The 17,234-nt window shown below is 33.7% G+C and overlaps 1 protein-coding gene across 1 annotated transcript; it reads right to left on the bottom strand.

Annotated features, from left to right (window-relative positions):
• Positions 1 to 1,947: 1,947 nt before the first annotated feature.
• On the bottom strand, positions 1,948 to 12,371 carry LOC105340246 (U4/U6 small nuclear ribonucleoprotein Prp3). Its single transcript, XM_034450662.2, has 18 exons — positions 12,224 to 12,371; positions 11,512 to 11,712; positions 11,187 to 11,293; positions 10,798 to 10,926; positions 10,443 to 10,538; positions 10,014 to 10,123; positions 8,115 to 8,147; positions 7,667 to 7,760; positions 7,317 to 7,414; positions 6,376 to 6,463; positions 5,908 to 6,009; positions 5,450 to 5,597; positions 5,011 to 5,154; positions 4,625 to 4,724; positions 4,181 to 4,294; positions 3,607 to 3,815; positions 3,099 to 3,157; positions 1,948 to 2,516 (listed from the first exon to the last, which is right to left on the bottom strand). Exons 2-18 carry the CDS (start codon positions 11,654 to 11,656, stop codon positions 2,355 to 2,357), a joined length of 1,938 nt encoding a protein of 645 aa, XP_034306553.2. The 5' UTR covers positions 11,657 to 11,712; positions 12,224 to 12,371; the 3' UTR covers positions 1,948 to 2,354.
• Between the last annotated feature and the right edge of the window lie 4,863 nt (positions 12,372 to 17,234).

A 17,234-nucleotide genomic window follows, 5' to 3' on the forward strand; every position in this document is an offset into this window, starting at 1 on the left:
TGTGGCCCCGCCCTACCCCCAGGGACCATGATTTGAACAAACTTGAATCTACATTATCTGGGGATGGTTACACTCAAATTTGAGCTTACTTGGCCAAATAGTTTTTAAAAGAAGTTTTTTTTAAAGATTTTCTCTATATATTCCTGTATAAAAATTTATCCCCCAATTGTGGCCCCATCCTACCCCCAGGGACCATGATTTGAACAAACGAATATACACTGAGGATGCTTTCACTCAAATTTGATCTTTCCTGGCCTAATAGTTTTTTAGAAGAAGATTTTCTCTATATATTCCTATGTAAAACTTGATCCCCCATTGTGGAACCATCCTACCCCCCAGGGACTATGATTTGAACTAACTTGAATCTACACTACCTGAGGATGCTTCCATTTTAATTTGAGCTTTTCTGGCCTCATAGTTTTTGAGAAGAAGATTTTTAAAGATTTTCTCTACATATTCCTATGTGGCCCCACCCTACCCCCGGGGACCATGATTTGAACAAACTTGAATCTACACTACCTGAGGATGCTTCCATTTTAATTTGAGCTCTCCTGGCCTAATACTTTTTGAGAAGAAGATTTTTAAAGATTTTCTCTATATATAAAAATTTATCCCCCATTGTGGCCCCGCCCTACCCCCAGGGACCATGATTTGAACAAACTTGAATCTACATTATCTGAGGATGGTTACACTCAAATTTGAGCTTACTTGGCCAAATAGTTTTTAAAAGAAGTTTTTTTTAAAGATTTTCTCTATATATTCCTGTATAAAAATTTATCCCCCAATTGTGGCCCCATCCTACCCCCAGGGACCATGATTTGAACAAACTTGAATATACACTGAGGATGCTTCCACTCAAATTTGATCTTTCCTGGCCTAATAGTTTTTTAGAAGAAGATTTTCTCTATATATTCCTATGTAAAACTTGATCCCCCATTGTGGAACCATCCTACCCCCCAGGGACTATGATTTGAACAAACTTGAATCTACACTACCTGAGGATGCTTCCATTTTAATTTGAGCTTTTCTGGCCTCATAGTTTTTGAGAAGAAGATTTTTAAAGATTTTCTCTACATATTCCTATGTGGCCCCACCCTACCCCCGGGGACCATGATTTGAACAAACTTGAATCTACACTACATGAGGATGCTTCCATTTTAATTTGAGCTCTCCTGGCCTAATACTTTTTGAGAAGAAGATTTTTAAAGATTTTCTCTACATATTCCTATGTAAAACATGATCCCCCTCTTGTGGCCCCCCCCCCCTACCCCCGGGGATCTGAGGATGCTTCCATTTTAATTTGAGCTATTCTGGCCTAACAGTTTTTGAGAAGAAGATTTTTAAAGATTTCCTCTATATATTAGTCCCCCAATTGTGGCCCCACCCTACCCCCGGGGACCATGATTTGAACAAACTTGAATCTACACTACCTAAGGATACTCCCATTTCAATTTAAGCTTTTCAGGCCTTATAGTTTTTGAGAAGAAGATTTTTAAAGATGTTCTCTATATATTCCTATGTAAAACTTGATCCCCCTCTTGTGGCCCCTCCCTACCCCCGGGGACCATGATTTGAACAGACTTGAATCTACACTACCTGAGGATGCCTCCACTGAAGTTTAAGCTTTTCAGGCCAAATAGTTTTTGAGAAGACTTTTGAAAAATAACAACAAATTTTCAATAATTCTCAATTATTTCTCCTTTAAAGAGGGTATGGCCCTTCATTTGAACAAACTTGAATCCCCTTCACCTAGTGATGCTTTATGCCAAATTTGGTTGAAATCTGCCCAGTGGTTCTTGAGAAGAAGATGAAAATGTGAAAAGTTTACAACAACGACGACAACAACAGACAACAGACAAATTGTGATCAGAAAAGCTCACTTGAGCCTTTGGCTCAGGTGAGCTAAAAAGCAACATGCACCAGTGAAAGAAAACGTCACACCTCAGATATGATTATAGGATGAATTTATTTGATAAGACATAATTAAAGTCAAATTTGTCATTCCTCTTTTTATTCTATTTGCAGAACCATTTCCATGAAGGTGAAATTTGACAGTCTTCCTCACAAGTTTCACAAATATTCTTCAGTTCTTTAATTTCGTACTTCATTAAAATGATAACATTGCTGCATCAAGAACATAGATTATGATGATAACACATTTCTCTTTCAAAACCTTAACTCTTGCACACCCTTTCTTCTCACAACATATTTATAATTTCAATTGAAGTGGTAAATAACTGTGTCTCTAACATTGGATTTTACATCAACAGAAGCACCATTTACCAGCCCTAAAAAGTCCTCCTCCCAGGTGCCAGGACTCAAAACACTGTATCACTGAAAGTCCCGTTTACTGGCTATAAAAAGTCTTCGTCTTGAGTGGATTCTAACACCGCACCACTGAATGCCAAGTCCCAGTATTGCTCCACCCCACACTTCTTAAACTGCTCTCGGGCGAACGCCTCTGTGGGGCACACTTTGAACTTGAAGTCTGTGAAAGCTCTCTGTTTGGTAGTGCCCTGAAAATTATCCACATGAAAAATGAGCTATCACAGAGACATTAAATGATCATTCATACTAATATATATGAATTATATTCTTATTTTTTATGTCAAAAAACCATTTAAATTCTTTGGGGGCTAATTTTCCGAGTTGTAATTTTTTTGTTTATTTGTGGGGATGTAATTGTGTGGATGTGTGGGTTTGTAGTTTCAGTAAAGAAAGACTATTCTTTCTAAATTGGTTTTCGTTGAGGATGAAAATTTGTGGAGAAGAACTACTCACAAATACGACGAAAATTAAGCCATCAAGAATTAATAATAATTCTAATAATTCAACTGTTTAGAAATTGTTTATATTTTCTTTCCTCCCTAATTTTCTGAAGAAATTTTTTTTACATCAAACTTTTAATATTAAATGGGAGCTGCATGAGTAGAAAGCTGTAAAATAAAGACAGACATACATACATCAGTAACTCTTATCTCTCAGGCATCCGCTTCCCAAAGTAAAGTAGCAATAAACTGAACGAGACACCAATTAAATGATCCCAAGGAACCCCACTATCCACTGCAAGCTGTACTGTGAAAATGAAGAGGACTTACCTCCCACACTAGAACACATTTGTTTGATTTGTCCTGCTCCTCCTCTGAATCACTGTCATCTGGAAAAAATGAAAGACCAAATACTTTAGTAAAACAAAATTACAACTTTTGAGACAGCTGTCCAGCTTCAAGAAATTTGATCAATTCAGTGACCAACCATGTTTATACTCCAGTGAACTTCTAAATATCATAATCAGTTTACATTTAATTCATATAAATAGTGCAATTTACAATATCATACTGTAAACATATTATATTTAGCTTGTATGATATTTGGTGGAATACAATATTTTATCAAGTTGGCATGGATTTGACTTAGTGCATGCCAGAATGTACTTACTTATCTACGTATATATTTTACATTTGGTGATGTACTTGATTTAGCAGAGGCCATTTCTGCCAAAAAGGCTAAATAGAATACACAGCCAAATGTTATATGTTTACAGTTATAAAATTTATTTAGAAAGTCAACAGAAATCTGTGGAAGACCATCGCTTGCCGCCCTTACCGTCATCCTTTGCAGACTTCTTGTGCTTGTCCTCGTTCCACTTGATTCGTTGGAGCATCAGTCGCCGGAATTTCCTCTGTTGTTTGGGCCCTCCCTCCACCGCCACCACGTTGCATTCTTTGTGCATGATGACTATCCCCGTCATGAAGAGCTGCTTGGCGTTGGCTTCAATCTTAAACTTCTTTGCCGGATTTGTCAAATCTCGTAACCTGGTGGCAAGAAATGGGGGATATCATAAACACTTAATAATACAGAGCCACCTGTTTATGAATTAGGAAATTATTTCAGTCAGAGCCACAATTTGATTTTGAGGATTTTTGTTTAATAATATTGCCAAGTAGTCAGACATTACAGAAGTACCCAATATGTTAATTAAAAAGAAAAACTGCATAAAAATTACACTTCTGGTATGATCATTTGCAAACTTTTAAGGAATACAAAGAAATCCTGTTTAATGATTAAACTTATCCAAATAATGTTCTTAGTAAATGTTCTGCAGAACAGTTTTAAATTTTTCTCCATTTTAGTTATCAATGTAAAATAAGGATATATATTTTAAACATTTACTACTGACCTATAGACAGACACATGAACCCCAAGGCTGGTATCCTCCTTCAGTTTTTTCTCCTTTTTTGACCGCCTCTGTTCCGTTGTCAGCTTGCGAGCAGCATTAGCCTCCTCATGGGCTCTGAAATTATATGAAATGGTTGTAATATAGTACATGAACAAAATGTATCAGCAATAGCCAGTGGGTACATGTATCTCTCAAATCCCTAATAGAAAAATACAAACTGTATAAATAACAACTCTACAAATATCAAACTGCTATGTTTTGAGTTTGAAATTCCTTTATTTGAATAACTTTTAAAATGAACATTGCAAGTAGTGTTAATAAGGGATAAGGACTATTGAATCATATTCCCTACAGTTGTTAGTATGTGACATTTGTAGTGCGTATTATGTCTGATTTGTATTTGGATTTATGACAAAATGTACTTCCAGTCTTATGTTATCTTACTTCTGTCTTTTTGCCATTTGTGCTCTGACATGGGCCTCGACTTTTGTAGGGTCCTGTACTGCCTCAGTTCCTAATACCCTCATCAAGTTAGCCATGCGAACTGTAAAATTAAAACACAGATCAAATCACATGTTTAAACTTTATGAAAATACATACATAGATCTCCTGGTAGGAATCGGATATTTCCCCCAATTATATATTATTCAGATTTCTATTTGTTTTAAAATTTAACGTGTCTGTTGTTTTAAAATGTTATTTCATACACAGTGACTTAGCACAAAGATGGCTTTGCATCATTAATATACATCAAACATTTGATCTTATAAAGCTTAGCTATTTTGTTTTACATAGGTTTTTTTTTTCCAAAAATATTTTAAATGTACAACCTTTTGGTTCTGGTGGAGGCATAAGTCCAAGGCGAATTTTTTCTGTGACCTCCTTCTGATTTTCTTGTCGATTCTGTCGTCGTAACTTCTTTCTCTCTTTCTTTGTGAGATAAACAGGGACTTGTGGTTCTTTTTCAGGTACATCTACATCAAAAAATAATCATCATTTTTCAATACTTAACTACATTAATGTCTTTTTGAAAAGATTTTCCACATCCAAGTTTTATCCAAGTTTACACAGGAAAAAAAAACAGGCATTTATATGTGTACATATTGACTAAAATTATCATATATCATTAGCATGTTAATTTCATTTGTTTGGTATAAACTATTTCACATTTAGAAATTAAATTGTCATTTGTGGCCTGTTTTGACAGCAACATAAAATGTTTTTTCTGCAAAAATAGAATGCAGAAGCTGAAAAAGTTGGATGATTTACTTGGAGGTTTGAGCTGTATGGGGTGTTCCACTAGGTGGGTTATTCCATCAAACTGTCCGTCCGTCAGCCGGTCCTCGATCCCCTCATAGCTGTCCATGGGCAGGAGGAAGCTGTCCCACCATTCCACTTCTGGGATCTCCCCTTCTCTCTAAAGACAAGACAGGTACACGCTTCAGATAAGGAAACTCATTTACACGATACGATACAATAGTCTGTATTCAATATTAAAGTTCTTTATTTCATCTCATTAAAATCACTTCCATGAGACATCAAAACAAATAAATAGGAACACTGCATGCATACTATTTAAATAGAATAGGACTTTCGTTAGGTAGTATTTATTAAAAAAAAAATATTGCTATGGTAACATGAGTGGTATATCTGTAAACGGATACCACTGCTCCCAGTTCTGTTACAATAATGCATTAAGTCTGCTGTTGACTTGACTAAAAGCTTACCAGCTCTTTCTTTGGTGCAATGGTGGCTAGTTTTGCTGCAGAAGCGATACCTGTCTTTTTGGCAGCTTGTGCAATTTCAGTTTGTAGAATCTCCAGTTGAGCCTGTAAAATCATGAAAATCAAAAAATTAGGTACACCTCACATCTGCTTTCTTTTAAAAACAATATACATTATATTTAAGCTACTTTTCTGATAAACATACATGAATGTACATCATGCATTGATCATTCATAAAATAAATAGTTCATTTGACATTAAACAAAAAAAAAGATATTAAGAGCATTATCTTAAGAATTTTAAAATTTTTTAAAATATAGTTTTCTTCGCTTTATTTCACTGATGCATGTATTTTTTCTTCAAGGCCAACTGGATTTTTTCAGGTTTTTGCTTTACATACAATTCAATGTTGCTTTTTCATACTAATTCATAAGAACAGTAGAGGATTAAAAAAACACAGAACCACATTACCTTGGCACGAAGTCTGGAGGCAACTGCCTCAAATTTTCCTTGCTCGTGGAACTTGAATCCTCGTTTTGGCCTCTGAGCTTGCCTTGCGCTATATAAGTTAAAAAAAAGGTGAAAATTTTGAACATAGAAACATGAAAAATATAGTCCCAAGCTCGGGATTCCTATTTTTGTGGGCACATTAAAAGCACTAACTTTATTTAGCTGGAGACTTATACACTGAGTTATACACTAAAGTATTCATTGCATCTGATTGAAAGTTAAATTTTAGGTTTTTTATTCAAAAATAATATTGGATTCCTTTTTCTTTCCACCTTAAAAGTTGCCATATACAGAAGATTCCTATTTAAACATGACAAATAAATATCAGCATAAAATCACAAGAAGAGCACCTTGTCAATTTTAAAACCTTGCTTTTTTCTGACAGGCGTAAACTATTGGAAACTGTGATAAAAATTTGAAGTACATGATTTTATAATCTTGCGATTTGATGCAGAACGGCGGACTTACAGAATTTTAATTACTTGCGTAAAAAAAAGGAATCTACATTTACTGGAATATAAAAAGACAGGTTTGCAACATTTGAGTTTTGTGCTGACATCTACAACCCATCTTATTTGTCTTTTTTGTTCCGTTATACCAGTATGACTTTTAAATGACGATGTTAGCTAGTTGGTTAAGAATCAATTATTTTTACTGTCACACAGGACTGGTTTTGGAAAAGGTCTCAAAAGAATTAGTCAACAGGGAAGAGCTCTGTCAAAAGCACTAGTCCTTGTCTTATTGCTGGCCCCATGAAGATCATCAGGCCCTTCTTAAATATTTTTTATCAAGCCTTAATATACAAGACTTTATGTCTGTCCTAAGTAACTGTTTCCAACAGATTTTGAGGAATTTGTTTGCAACATTTGAATTTTAAGCAGACTTCTACTGCAAGTACTCACCCGACTCTGGGATCAAAGTATTTCCCCACTGTGATCTCCTCTGTTGGTTTTTCTATCAGTTCTTTAAACTGTTCTCTTCTCTTTGCTCGGATGTTGGCCTGAAAATAACAATAAGTACCTTAAAAACACTTGGGAATTTTGATTTCTTGCAGTATTTATTATTTATTGATTGACAGAATAATACTACTTAAACAAATAATACATCCTACTATTCAACAACACTTCATCAAATGTAAACCAGAAACCCTTCAGTCCAAAATCTACTTATAAATCTGCTTAGCAATAAACTGAACCAGCAGCAAAAACCATTACTCATTTTTACATTTTAAACATCAGAAATGACCCCTGACCTTTAAGGTTGGTGTGTGATGGGTCAGCTGAACCGTCTGTCCTGTTTTGGCGTCAATCGTTCGACCTTCAGCATCAAGGATCAACGGGGTAGGTCTGAAATTAGCAACACATAACAGATTACAGTATGTAGACAGAAGATAGTGAATATAAATACAGTCAAATTTCAAGTGTTCAAAGATTTTTCTTGGGGTATCATATTTTTTGCAAAATTTTGAGGTTTCCTCTCAACCACATAAAACTTGATCACAAAAATATGTTTTAGATATTTATTTGAAGTCATCATTTATTCAATAATAGCAATAAAATTAAACTACAGTCGATAAATTTACACATTTTACAGTCAAAATGTGAAATTTTGGACCAGCAGAAAGAGTACAAAATACGACCGATAACATTTTCAGAGAAAAGAAAAAGAATTACTGAACATGAAAATGGTGATATGCTTACTTGGTAGGAATTGCTGGGGGCTGACCTCCTTTACTGCAATAAAAAAAAATTATTAAATCACACACATGTAATACAAGTTGTTATTCGAAGGAGTATGGGAATGATTCACTTTAGGCCTAACAAAAAAAATTGTGTGTTTAGGGTAACATTGATGAAAAAATTAGGTTAGGTAGGTAGGGATTTTTTTTTATTTTATCATATTTTTTTTGTATGAATCCTAAGAATGTTTGTTTGTTTCATATTTAAAAACGTATTTTTATTGGAAATAAGATAAAATTTACAATCGGATAAAATCAGACATCTATTTATTACAGTGTTTTCCCCAGAAAATTTTTGAAGCATGGGGGAAAGTTTGTCAGAGTAAGTGCGCGGTGCGGCATTAAAGCACCTAAGCCGGCGAAATCACTGTGTGTGATAATATAACCATTTGATGAAACGTACTACATGATATGTACTATAACTATTGCATTTTCATGAAATCTAACAAGTATCATTTGAATTCATAATTATATTTTAAAATCTGTGTATATTTAATATACAATTTTTCTTCTTTTTTTCTGGCAAAACTAATAACATTTTTTTTTCAAAATCAGTTTTTGAAGAGTTTGGTCCTCACAAGTTTTCACAAAACACAAGAAATATAGATTCACATGACAGTTCAACATTAGCTTCTGTCCCACTCCTTCTTCTACATATAGAAGAGGTTTTTAGGGGGGTGTTGAACAAGAAATAGGCAGAACAAGTCCATACAATTACAGCAAACTTGATTCAACTTATTCTGGGCAGTTAATATTTCTTGTTTAAATTTGGGGTTCATATGAAAGTTTCTGTGATATCTGGACACCAGTCCCCTTCCCCGTTTACATGTATGTACACAGTCAGTCATTTTCATAGGCATACAATATACGATGTTTCTAGTCATGTGACATCGCTTCAATGCATTTCTGCAAATAACTGTAGTTTTTTTCTCTTTATTATGTACAATTTTTCAAGTTTCCAATATCCTTGCGGCAAATAAAGAGTTTAAGCATATCGAATCCAAGCTAATACCATCGAGTGAACATTGTGCTATTTTTAGATCTTGGAAAATCCACAACATTCGATAATGGCGGAGATGTCGAAAAAAGCACATTATATTAAAACAAGAAGTAATCACGTCTCTATTTATGCATTAATCACCAATTAATAAACTCAGTTTTAATATATCTTAATCATAAGCTAAGTCCTTAAACCGTAAACCACGTGTGCCCCCTTGCTGAGATCGATGTCGAAATTAACTGCGCTCACTGCGGGTGCAAGTGTTTTTCTGAAGTTTGAGCGGAGAAACGACAACTTTATATCTACTAATTACAGTTAAGATGTGTAATAATTGGAAAAAGAATTTTGCTTTGAAATAAACATGCATAGCGGGAAGCATGGCGGCACTGTGTGATGCATGGCGGGGGATCTTCAAAATCGGCTTGGGGAAATTTTTAAAACACTGTCTAAAAATGGTAGGATCGGGCCATTTTTGTAGGTTAGGTCGGGTTACCCGAAACACACAATTTTTTTTGTTAGGCCTTATTATCTTTTATGCTAGCAAATGTTTATTAACAAGCTTGTTTATGGTGCCAAATTTGTATCTTTCTAATAATTATCTATAAATAACAGTATCCCCATATGCTAAAATGCTTTAAAAAATCTGACTTTACAAAAGATTAATGAAGAAGAAAAAAAATCCATTAAAATTCTCCTCAAGTTTCTTTTTTGGGGGGGGGGGGGAGTATGTTCTGTGTGAATTCTTTAAAATGAGAACTTTCATGCAGCTTTTTTATTTTGCATTCAAATATTACAAGAGTGCTTTTCTTACTGAGTGTGCATTCTTCATAAATATGAAATTCACACAACCAAAGTACCCACCCCTGCATAAGACCAGACATCTGATTCTGTATCTTGGCCTGCAGTTCTTGAGCTCTTCGCACTTTCTCCAGAGCCTCATTCATCAGGATTTCGTTGTGAGACAAGCCTCCCTAATTGATAAAGAATTCATTCCACTGAATATGGGAGCAACATTTAAAGGTAAAACCTCTGCGTGGCATGAAATAATTTTTTCTTACTACATGAATGGCAAGAAATTTACTCTACAATATAGGCTAACAAAAATTATTTTGCTTACATAGCTGTAATTTGAAAAATAAAGTTAGAGAGAACAAAAGAATTTCTCTGTGATTAGAATCCTTCACAGACATTCCCCAAGCATTTTATCTAAAAACATTCTCTCTCTCTCTCTCTCTCTCTCTCTCTCTCTCTCTCTCTCTCTCTCTCTCTCTCTCTCTCTCTGATAAATACCAACGATGGTTTAGGTGGAGGAGCAGGCATCATGGCTGACAATTGTGTCTTCCTCTCGTTGATCATTGATTTAGCATTAGCCATCATTTCTTTTATCTGCAATATAGCCAAAAATACTTTGTTTTTTTCTTTACAATTATAGATTACCTTCACATACAGTTTAACATGTCAAATATATTGAAAGAGACAGGTAACATGTCTATTTAGAGAAATGTTTCACACATAGCTAGAACCAAGTGCCCTGTCAACCACACACTGTCCTGATGATTAAGCTAGTCTAAGAGTATCAACTCTCATTCTAGTGGCATCAGAAAAAGTGGACAGCATTCTCCACATTAACTATCTCTCATTGTACCTTGTCCCCTGTCAGCTGGCCTGGACTTGGATTCCCAGGACCCGGAATAACGGACATTTCCACTGGTCCATCATCCACAAATCTCCGCTTTTTCTTCTCAGAGGCTTCATCCCTCTCTCTTTCTCCGTCCTGGTAGATAGTGTTTAACAGTATGATTATAAATCATCACCATTGTGAATAATTCAATTTGTCAGTAAGAGTTATGTGGAATCATTGTTAAAATAAAATGGCACCTAAACTTACTTCTCATCTATTAACTATCAACAATTTTTTATTTTTCAAATACCACTGATTACGACAGAGGACAGTTTATAGTATACCATGCAATTATAACTTTTGAAAATTAATGGACAAAAAATGACTCCCATGTTGATTTCTAAAAAACAAACCTTTCTCTTTTTACGCTGACTTTTATTCCTGTAGTCATCCCACACATCAAATAACTTTTCAGAGAATTTCTCTGCTTGTCTGTCATCCAAAAATACTTCAAGTTTACCTGTCATCAAATAAAAAGAAACTTTATACATTACTTTTCTAGTAATTATTAATCTGGGGGTTTTTAGGTGAAGAAAATTTACTTAGCATTTTCTTTGTTCATTATTCAAAACCTCAGATTGTGAAAATCAATTTTCTTTACACAAAATTCATGACAAGGGTTATCTAGGACTATTGGTTTAATACAGATTGTTCTACAATTTAACTCTTCAAACTTACTGATTGTTTTCTTTTTGTCATATCCTTTGTCAATACAGTTCAGAGCTGCTGTAACTAGCGATTGTTCTGTGAAGCCGAGGAACTTGTGAACTGCTTTGTCCAGCAGTGATTTCAGGTCCTCCCATTCTCGACTGGAGAGGGACATTGTTACCTTCTTTATTTATCACTTAATCCCTCTTTGAATTTTCTGATGTTACCCAACTGTAGAAGAGATATGGTATTAAAATTAAAGCAGCACAGATGTACATGTAAGCCACAGTGATCTATTTTAATAAATAGGAGACAAAATTCTATGTAGATCTAAGTTATAATTGATTTACATTTCATTAAGAGATCTTAAGTGTCAAGATCTTTTTCATAAAGAATGAGGTAATATTTTCTTGTTTCCTATTTGTTGGAAAAATGAGGAGGAAAATGTTGTCAATGCTTGCAGCAGACTGAGCAGAGTGCGATGTATGACAGATTTAGCACCATATGCTTATATAATGCATAGAATTTCCCATGATACAAGAAATTTTGCTTAAATCTGATATCTTGAGAATAACAACTACATGGCTTGGGTTGTATAAAATATATATAACCCTTTTTTCAACGAGATTTGCATTTGGCGTTTTGAGGAAATTCGAGTTCATTAAAGAAAACCACCGTAAGTTAAATACACATTGGTTTACGACATTTTTGTATCTGAGAGTTATAAATAAACAAGTTGTACCTTTAGAGAATTGTCCAAACGATGTTGTTTTTAAACTATATGTTAGCGGTCACTATTTTTTCCCAAATTTTGGAAATAATAATAAAACGCGAGTTTTTCGTTGCACCAAAAGCAATTTATAATACGAAATTTGATTCGTTAATAAAAAGTAAAGTATCCAATCAACATCGAGTTAATATCACACACTAATGTAAATACAGGAACAAAATATTCCGACTTCGTATTTTTCAGAATTTTTGTATGAATTGTTTTATGTAAAAAAATTGGTTGCATGACGTTAGTCATGGAATGTTTAAATTTGTTAAAACATATATTAACGCATATAATATTTGTTGTACCTGAAAACAATTTTCATATTTAAAAAATTGTTCCATTAAAATGAAGTTTTGTTAAATATAATGATATATTTTAAATAGTTGTGCATTATTTCTGCTCAAGGTTTGATTATGATTTTTATCCATTATTCATCCTTTCTTATATCTTTCTATTCATTAAACTTAAGCCTGTTAGTTAGATTATTTTATATAAAATATGAATCCATGTATATGCATAATACTACTAGCATAAACTCTTGTATGCACTGGGTGAAGGATAATTTTTATTATGATATGTTTCGCAATTAAATTGTTCAAAATCAACCAGTGCGCGCCTAAACATCTAGAGTTTCCTCTCTGTACACAAGAAATATCTACAATAAGGCTGGGAATGCTTTTTTTACTTTTTCAGGAAAATTATCATTTCTGTTTGGGGCCCTATATTTCCAAAAATAAGGCATATGTGACATGGGTCACAAATAAAATAAATGAACATTTTAGGTCCCCCTCTTTATATATGTAAGTGGTTTTCGAATGATTGACATTACTATTATTTCAGGGACCAACTTCCTTAATTAATTGTCAAGTTTTCTATCTTTAATACACATTCGCGTCTTGGGAAAATAATTCAACATGCACACAATTAACGTGCATACGGTACATAATGTGCATACATAGAATAAATATAATATTACCAGATGCAGGAACTCGTTGCCAATCTATACTATACCATAGAATGACACAGTGATACTACAGCTGCGGCAATGCTTTAATACCAAGCAATCACGGCTGTTTTGGTTGACAAACTTAAGAATAGTGGATACATATTTAAGTTCACATAATTTAATATTCAAACTCACTGTTATATATATTAAGATAATTTGATGATTACTTTTAGTGAATAGTTATATAAAAAAACGATGTTTGAAAACTCGATCGAAGTTTTGCCTTGAAAAGCATGTATGCAGATAGAGAGCCTTCTGCGAAATCTAATTCTTGTTAATTGCACACTTTTAACTGTATGTGCATATGCCTAACAAAATATTATTAAATGTTATTTATTGAAAGAAACAAATAACTGACATTTGCACTGTATAAATTAATATCAGGAGACAGAAAATAACTTACATTGGCAGTGTGTAAATTGACGGAGAGACAGAGCCAGTAAGTTCCGGAAAATTTTGCCAGTGCCAAGGTGACATTTTTGCACCCGCTTAAAAGATGCATGCAGCTTCGTAAAAATCCATTGATACCCAAGGATAGACCATTGTATAGAAAGTATATAACCACTTTTGTTTTTAGTATGTCTCACCTGGCAGGTGAGATTAACATTTAAAAAATAATATCCCATAGGAAAACAATGATTCCAATAGGAGAATTAACTTTCCTACAGGAAATATTGACAATTAATCCTAAAAGATTTTCTAAAAATCCAATGGGAATTAAATTTCTTAAAACAGAACAGTATTTAATTCCTGTAGGAATTTAATTCAGACAGGAAGAATATAATATTTCCTATCGGATTTTAAAATCCTTTGGGATTTTTGTTCAAATCCTATCGGAATTTGGAAACATAAAATGATTCTTATATGTAATGTGCATCGACATGTGGTGACATATGTATATAATAGCCAAAAACTAAATATTGCAAACTATGTTTTGAGTGACAATTATTGACATCAGTAATTAAAAACAGAAATAAATTCAGGAAAAAGGAATTATTCTTTGAGTATTATGAAGTGATAAAATACAGTCCGCGGTGACCAATCCGATAAAGTCTGAAGGGTTTTATGATAGATTTGATTTCAACCGACCATATTTGATCATGCACCTTGCTACTTATATTTGCAATCTTCATGTATATATTTTTCAGCATTTTTACGATATGATATTAAAATGGTCATTGATGAAATGTATTGGACCATACATTTAATTACAAAGTCAATTGGTATAGTGATATCTTAGACAAAGACAGCGGAAAATGTATATATTATATCAATACATAAAAAGTAAAATTGTGCAGCCTTCAGACATATATAGAATGACATTGGCGGAGTGTTAAGAGATTATTTTTAGAAGTGAACAGGAACAGTTTAATTATATAAAACTGTTGTGTTTTCAGGGCGTAACTTTAACTGTAACACTGTGCCGGATAATTATGCCAGTGCCAAGGTGGCATTTTTGCGCCCGCTTAAGACGCATTTCTCTAAAATTTCATTTATGTCAAATGATAGACCATAGCCTAGAGAGTAAATAACCACCTTTGACTCAGGTGTATCTCACCTGACAGGTGAGATATCTACCTTTAAACATAAATATCCCATAGGAAAAAAAAAATTCCCCTAGGAGAAATCATGTTCCTGTGGGAATTTTACAAAATCCTATAGGATAAAGACATTTCCTACAGGATTTTTAAGTTATCCTGTAGGAAATATTTCTCCTGTAGGAAAATATTAAATCCTATAGGAAGTTTAAAAAATATAATTTCCTGTAGGATATTTAAATATTCCTGTAGGAAAATAATTTCCTCTAGGAATTTTATTTTCTCCTAAGGGATTTTTTTTCTCCCATAGGAAAAATATTATCCTGTAGGAGTAAATTCTCCCTTAGGAAATTAAAAATTCCTATAGGAATTATTATACTATCCAACGATGTACATGGTTAATTTATACATCCTTAGCATGACTTAGTCCTAAATTGGACAATTTATATATCTCATTGAAGTTTTTGTCTAAGTAAATGTAGTCTGTAGTGTTGCAATAAAAAAGTATGCTGGCAATTAAATAAAGAAGACAATATTTCTAAAGGAAAACACTTTTTTTTTAATCCTAAAAGAAACTGGGTCAATTATGCAATGTTCAACTACAGCATACCCATAGTCAGATACTAGTAGTTAGTCCGAAATATCTTACATTTTCCTGGCTTTTTTATTTCAATAGTCAGGAATACCTGGAAAGTAAATTTCAACTTCGTCAAAAAGGCCAGGTAAACAACAGATATTTCGGAATTACTCATAGTGTCTGAGATTTTCTGTCCATCAAGATGATGAACCCATGATATTATGAGAATGAACTACGAAACCAAGTTTCTACAATCCTTCAAGCAAAGTTTGCAAATTATTCAGTACACAGGTGTCTTACATTTACAATACCATAAGATCCAAAATACTTACAGCAAATGAGTTATATTTGGTGATGTTTAGAGAACTGATTCACGACATCGAAAATTAAATTCTCGGAAAATCATCAACACGAGAAACAATTTACAAATGCATGATTCAGTCCAAACAGTGTGTCAGAAGATTGCATCGTGTTTGTTTCAGATCGTTCTTTCCAGACTAATAATAACGTAACAGTAAGCGCTTAAAAGACTACGACAGGTGTTGACTAAAATCCGAACATTTAATTGGGGGAGCTAATGCACGATACTATCTGTTTTGCAGTTATTTCGTTCTTTAAAATATCATAATAATCAATCAACAAATTGTCACGAAGGCGTCGGGAGAGCAGCGGCGTTCGTCGTCTTCGTAATGAAAAACAGTTGTTTTTTTTTTTTATTTTATTTTATTTTTTTTTACATAAATTACATGTGTTTATTATAGAATACTATTGCAGTGTATTCATTGTTCAGGGCTGGAGCAGCAAAATGCGATTATGAACTCTGTTGTATACACAAACGTGAAGAGGGAGTCATACTTCGTTAGCGTATGTTGACAATTATGTATAACCTGGTATTTTACACATTGGATATATTTTAGCAATAACTGCACTCGTGCAATTCTGTTATTTGATCAGGTGTCAAATTTTCTCTTAATTACATTTTAGCAAGAGGTTACAACTTTAAACCCCTGTTTTACGTACTTTCCACTCTAGTGTAAGTGCATGTATTTATACCAAAGTTGAAAGGAAAGAGGAAAACCCCAATGAAAATATTTAAAGCCCCCCCCCCCCCATTCCAAATCGTCAGCGCCCCCCCCCCCCCCCCCCCAATCCAAATCTCCAGCTACCATGGCTACTGGGGTGTGTTTGAGTTTTAATTGAATTAAGTACTAGAAACCAGAGTTTAGATCGATAACATATCCAATAAATATGATTGTTGGCTCACCTTTCATGGAATATATATTTTTCACTGAAAATGCTACAAATCATCCAATTTATTAAAAATTTATGGTAAATTTTTAGTATTGATGATCATATTCAAAAATGTGTGAGAACTGACTCAAGGAAACTAATTGCCATAGGTTTTATGATACTATATGTGAAAGATTTTTAACCACTATTAAACTGCACTTTATGAAAATCAAAAGATACAGGGAGGGTATTGATGCAAGGGTATTTCTTTGTGATGTGATGCTTTTATCATAATGATATCATGAAGATACTTGCAGTATTGCAGGTTTCTTATTAGAGGAGACTGAACGGCAATTGACCTCTTAACGATTATTAATTAAAAATGTTTTACTGAAGGAAAGCCTCATGAATCTGTGTTTATATATACTAGTGAAGTGGAGATGGTGGGTTCACTTAAATGGTTTTATTTTTTCTTAAACCTCAATGAAATTGGCATTATGGTGTTTACTTTTTCTTAGAACTGCATATGCTTTCTTATTCTATTCAAAATTCCCTTTTATAGGATGTTAGTGTAAAGTAAAGGTAGCAAGGGTCAGTTTCGGATTATTTATACATGTTAATGACTGT

This window comes from Magallana gigas, chromosome 4 (assembly GCF_963853765.1).
Source record: "Magallana gigas chromosome 4, xbMagGiga1.1, whole genome shotgun sequence".
In the NCBI taxonomy this organism is placed as follows: domain Eukaryota; kingdom Metazoa; phylum Mollusca; class Bivalvia; order Ostreida; family Ostreidae; genus Magallana; species Magallana gigas.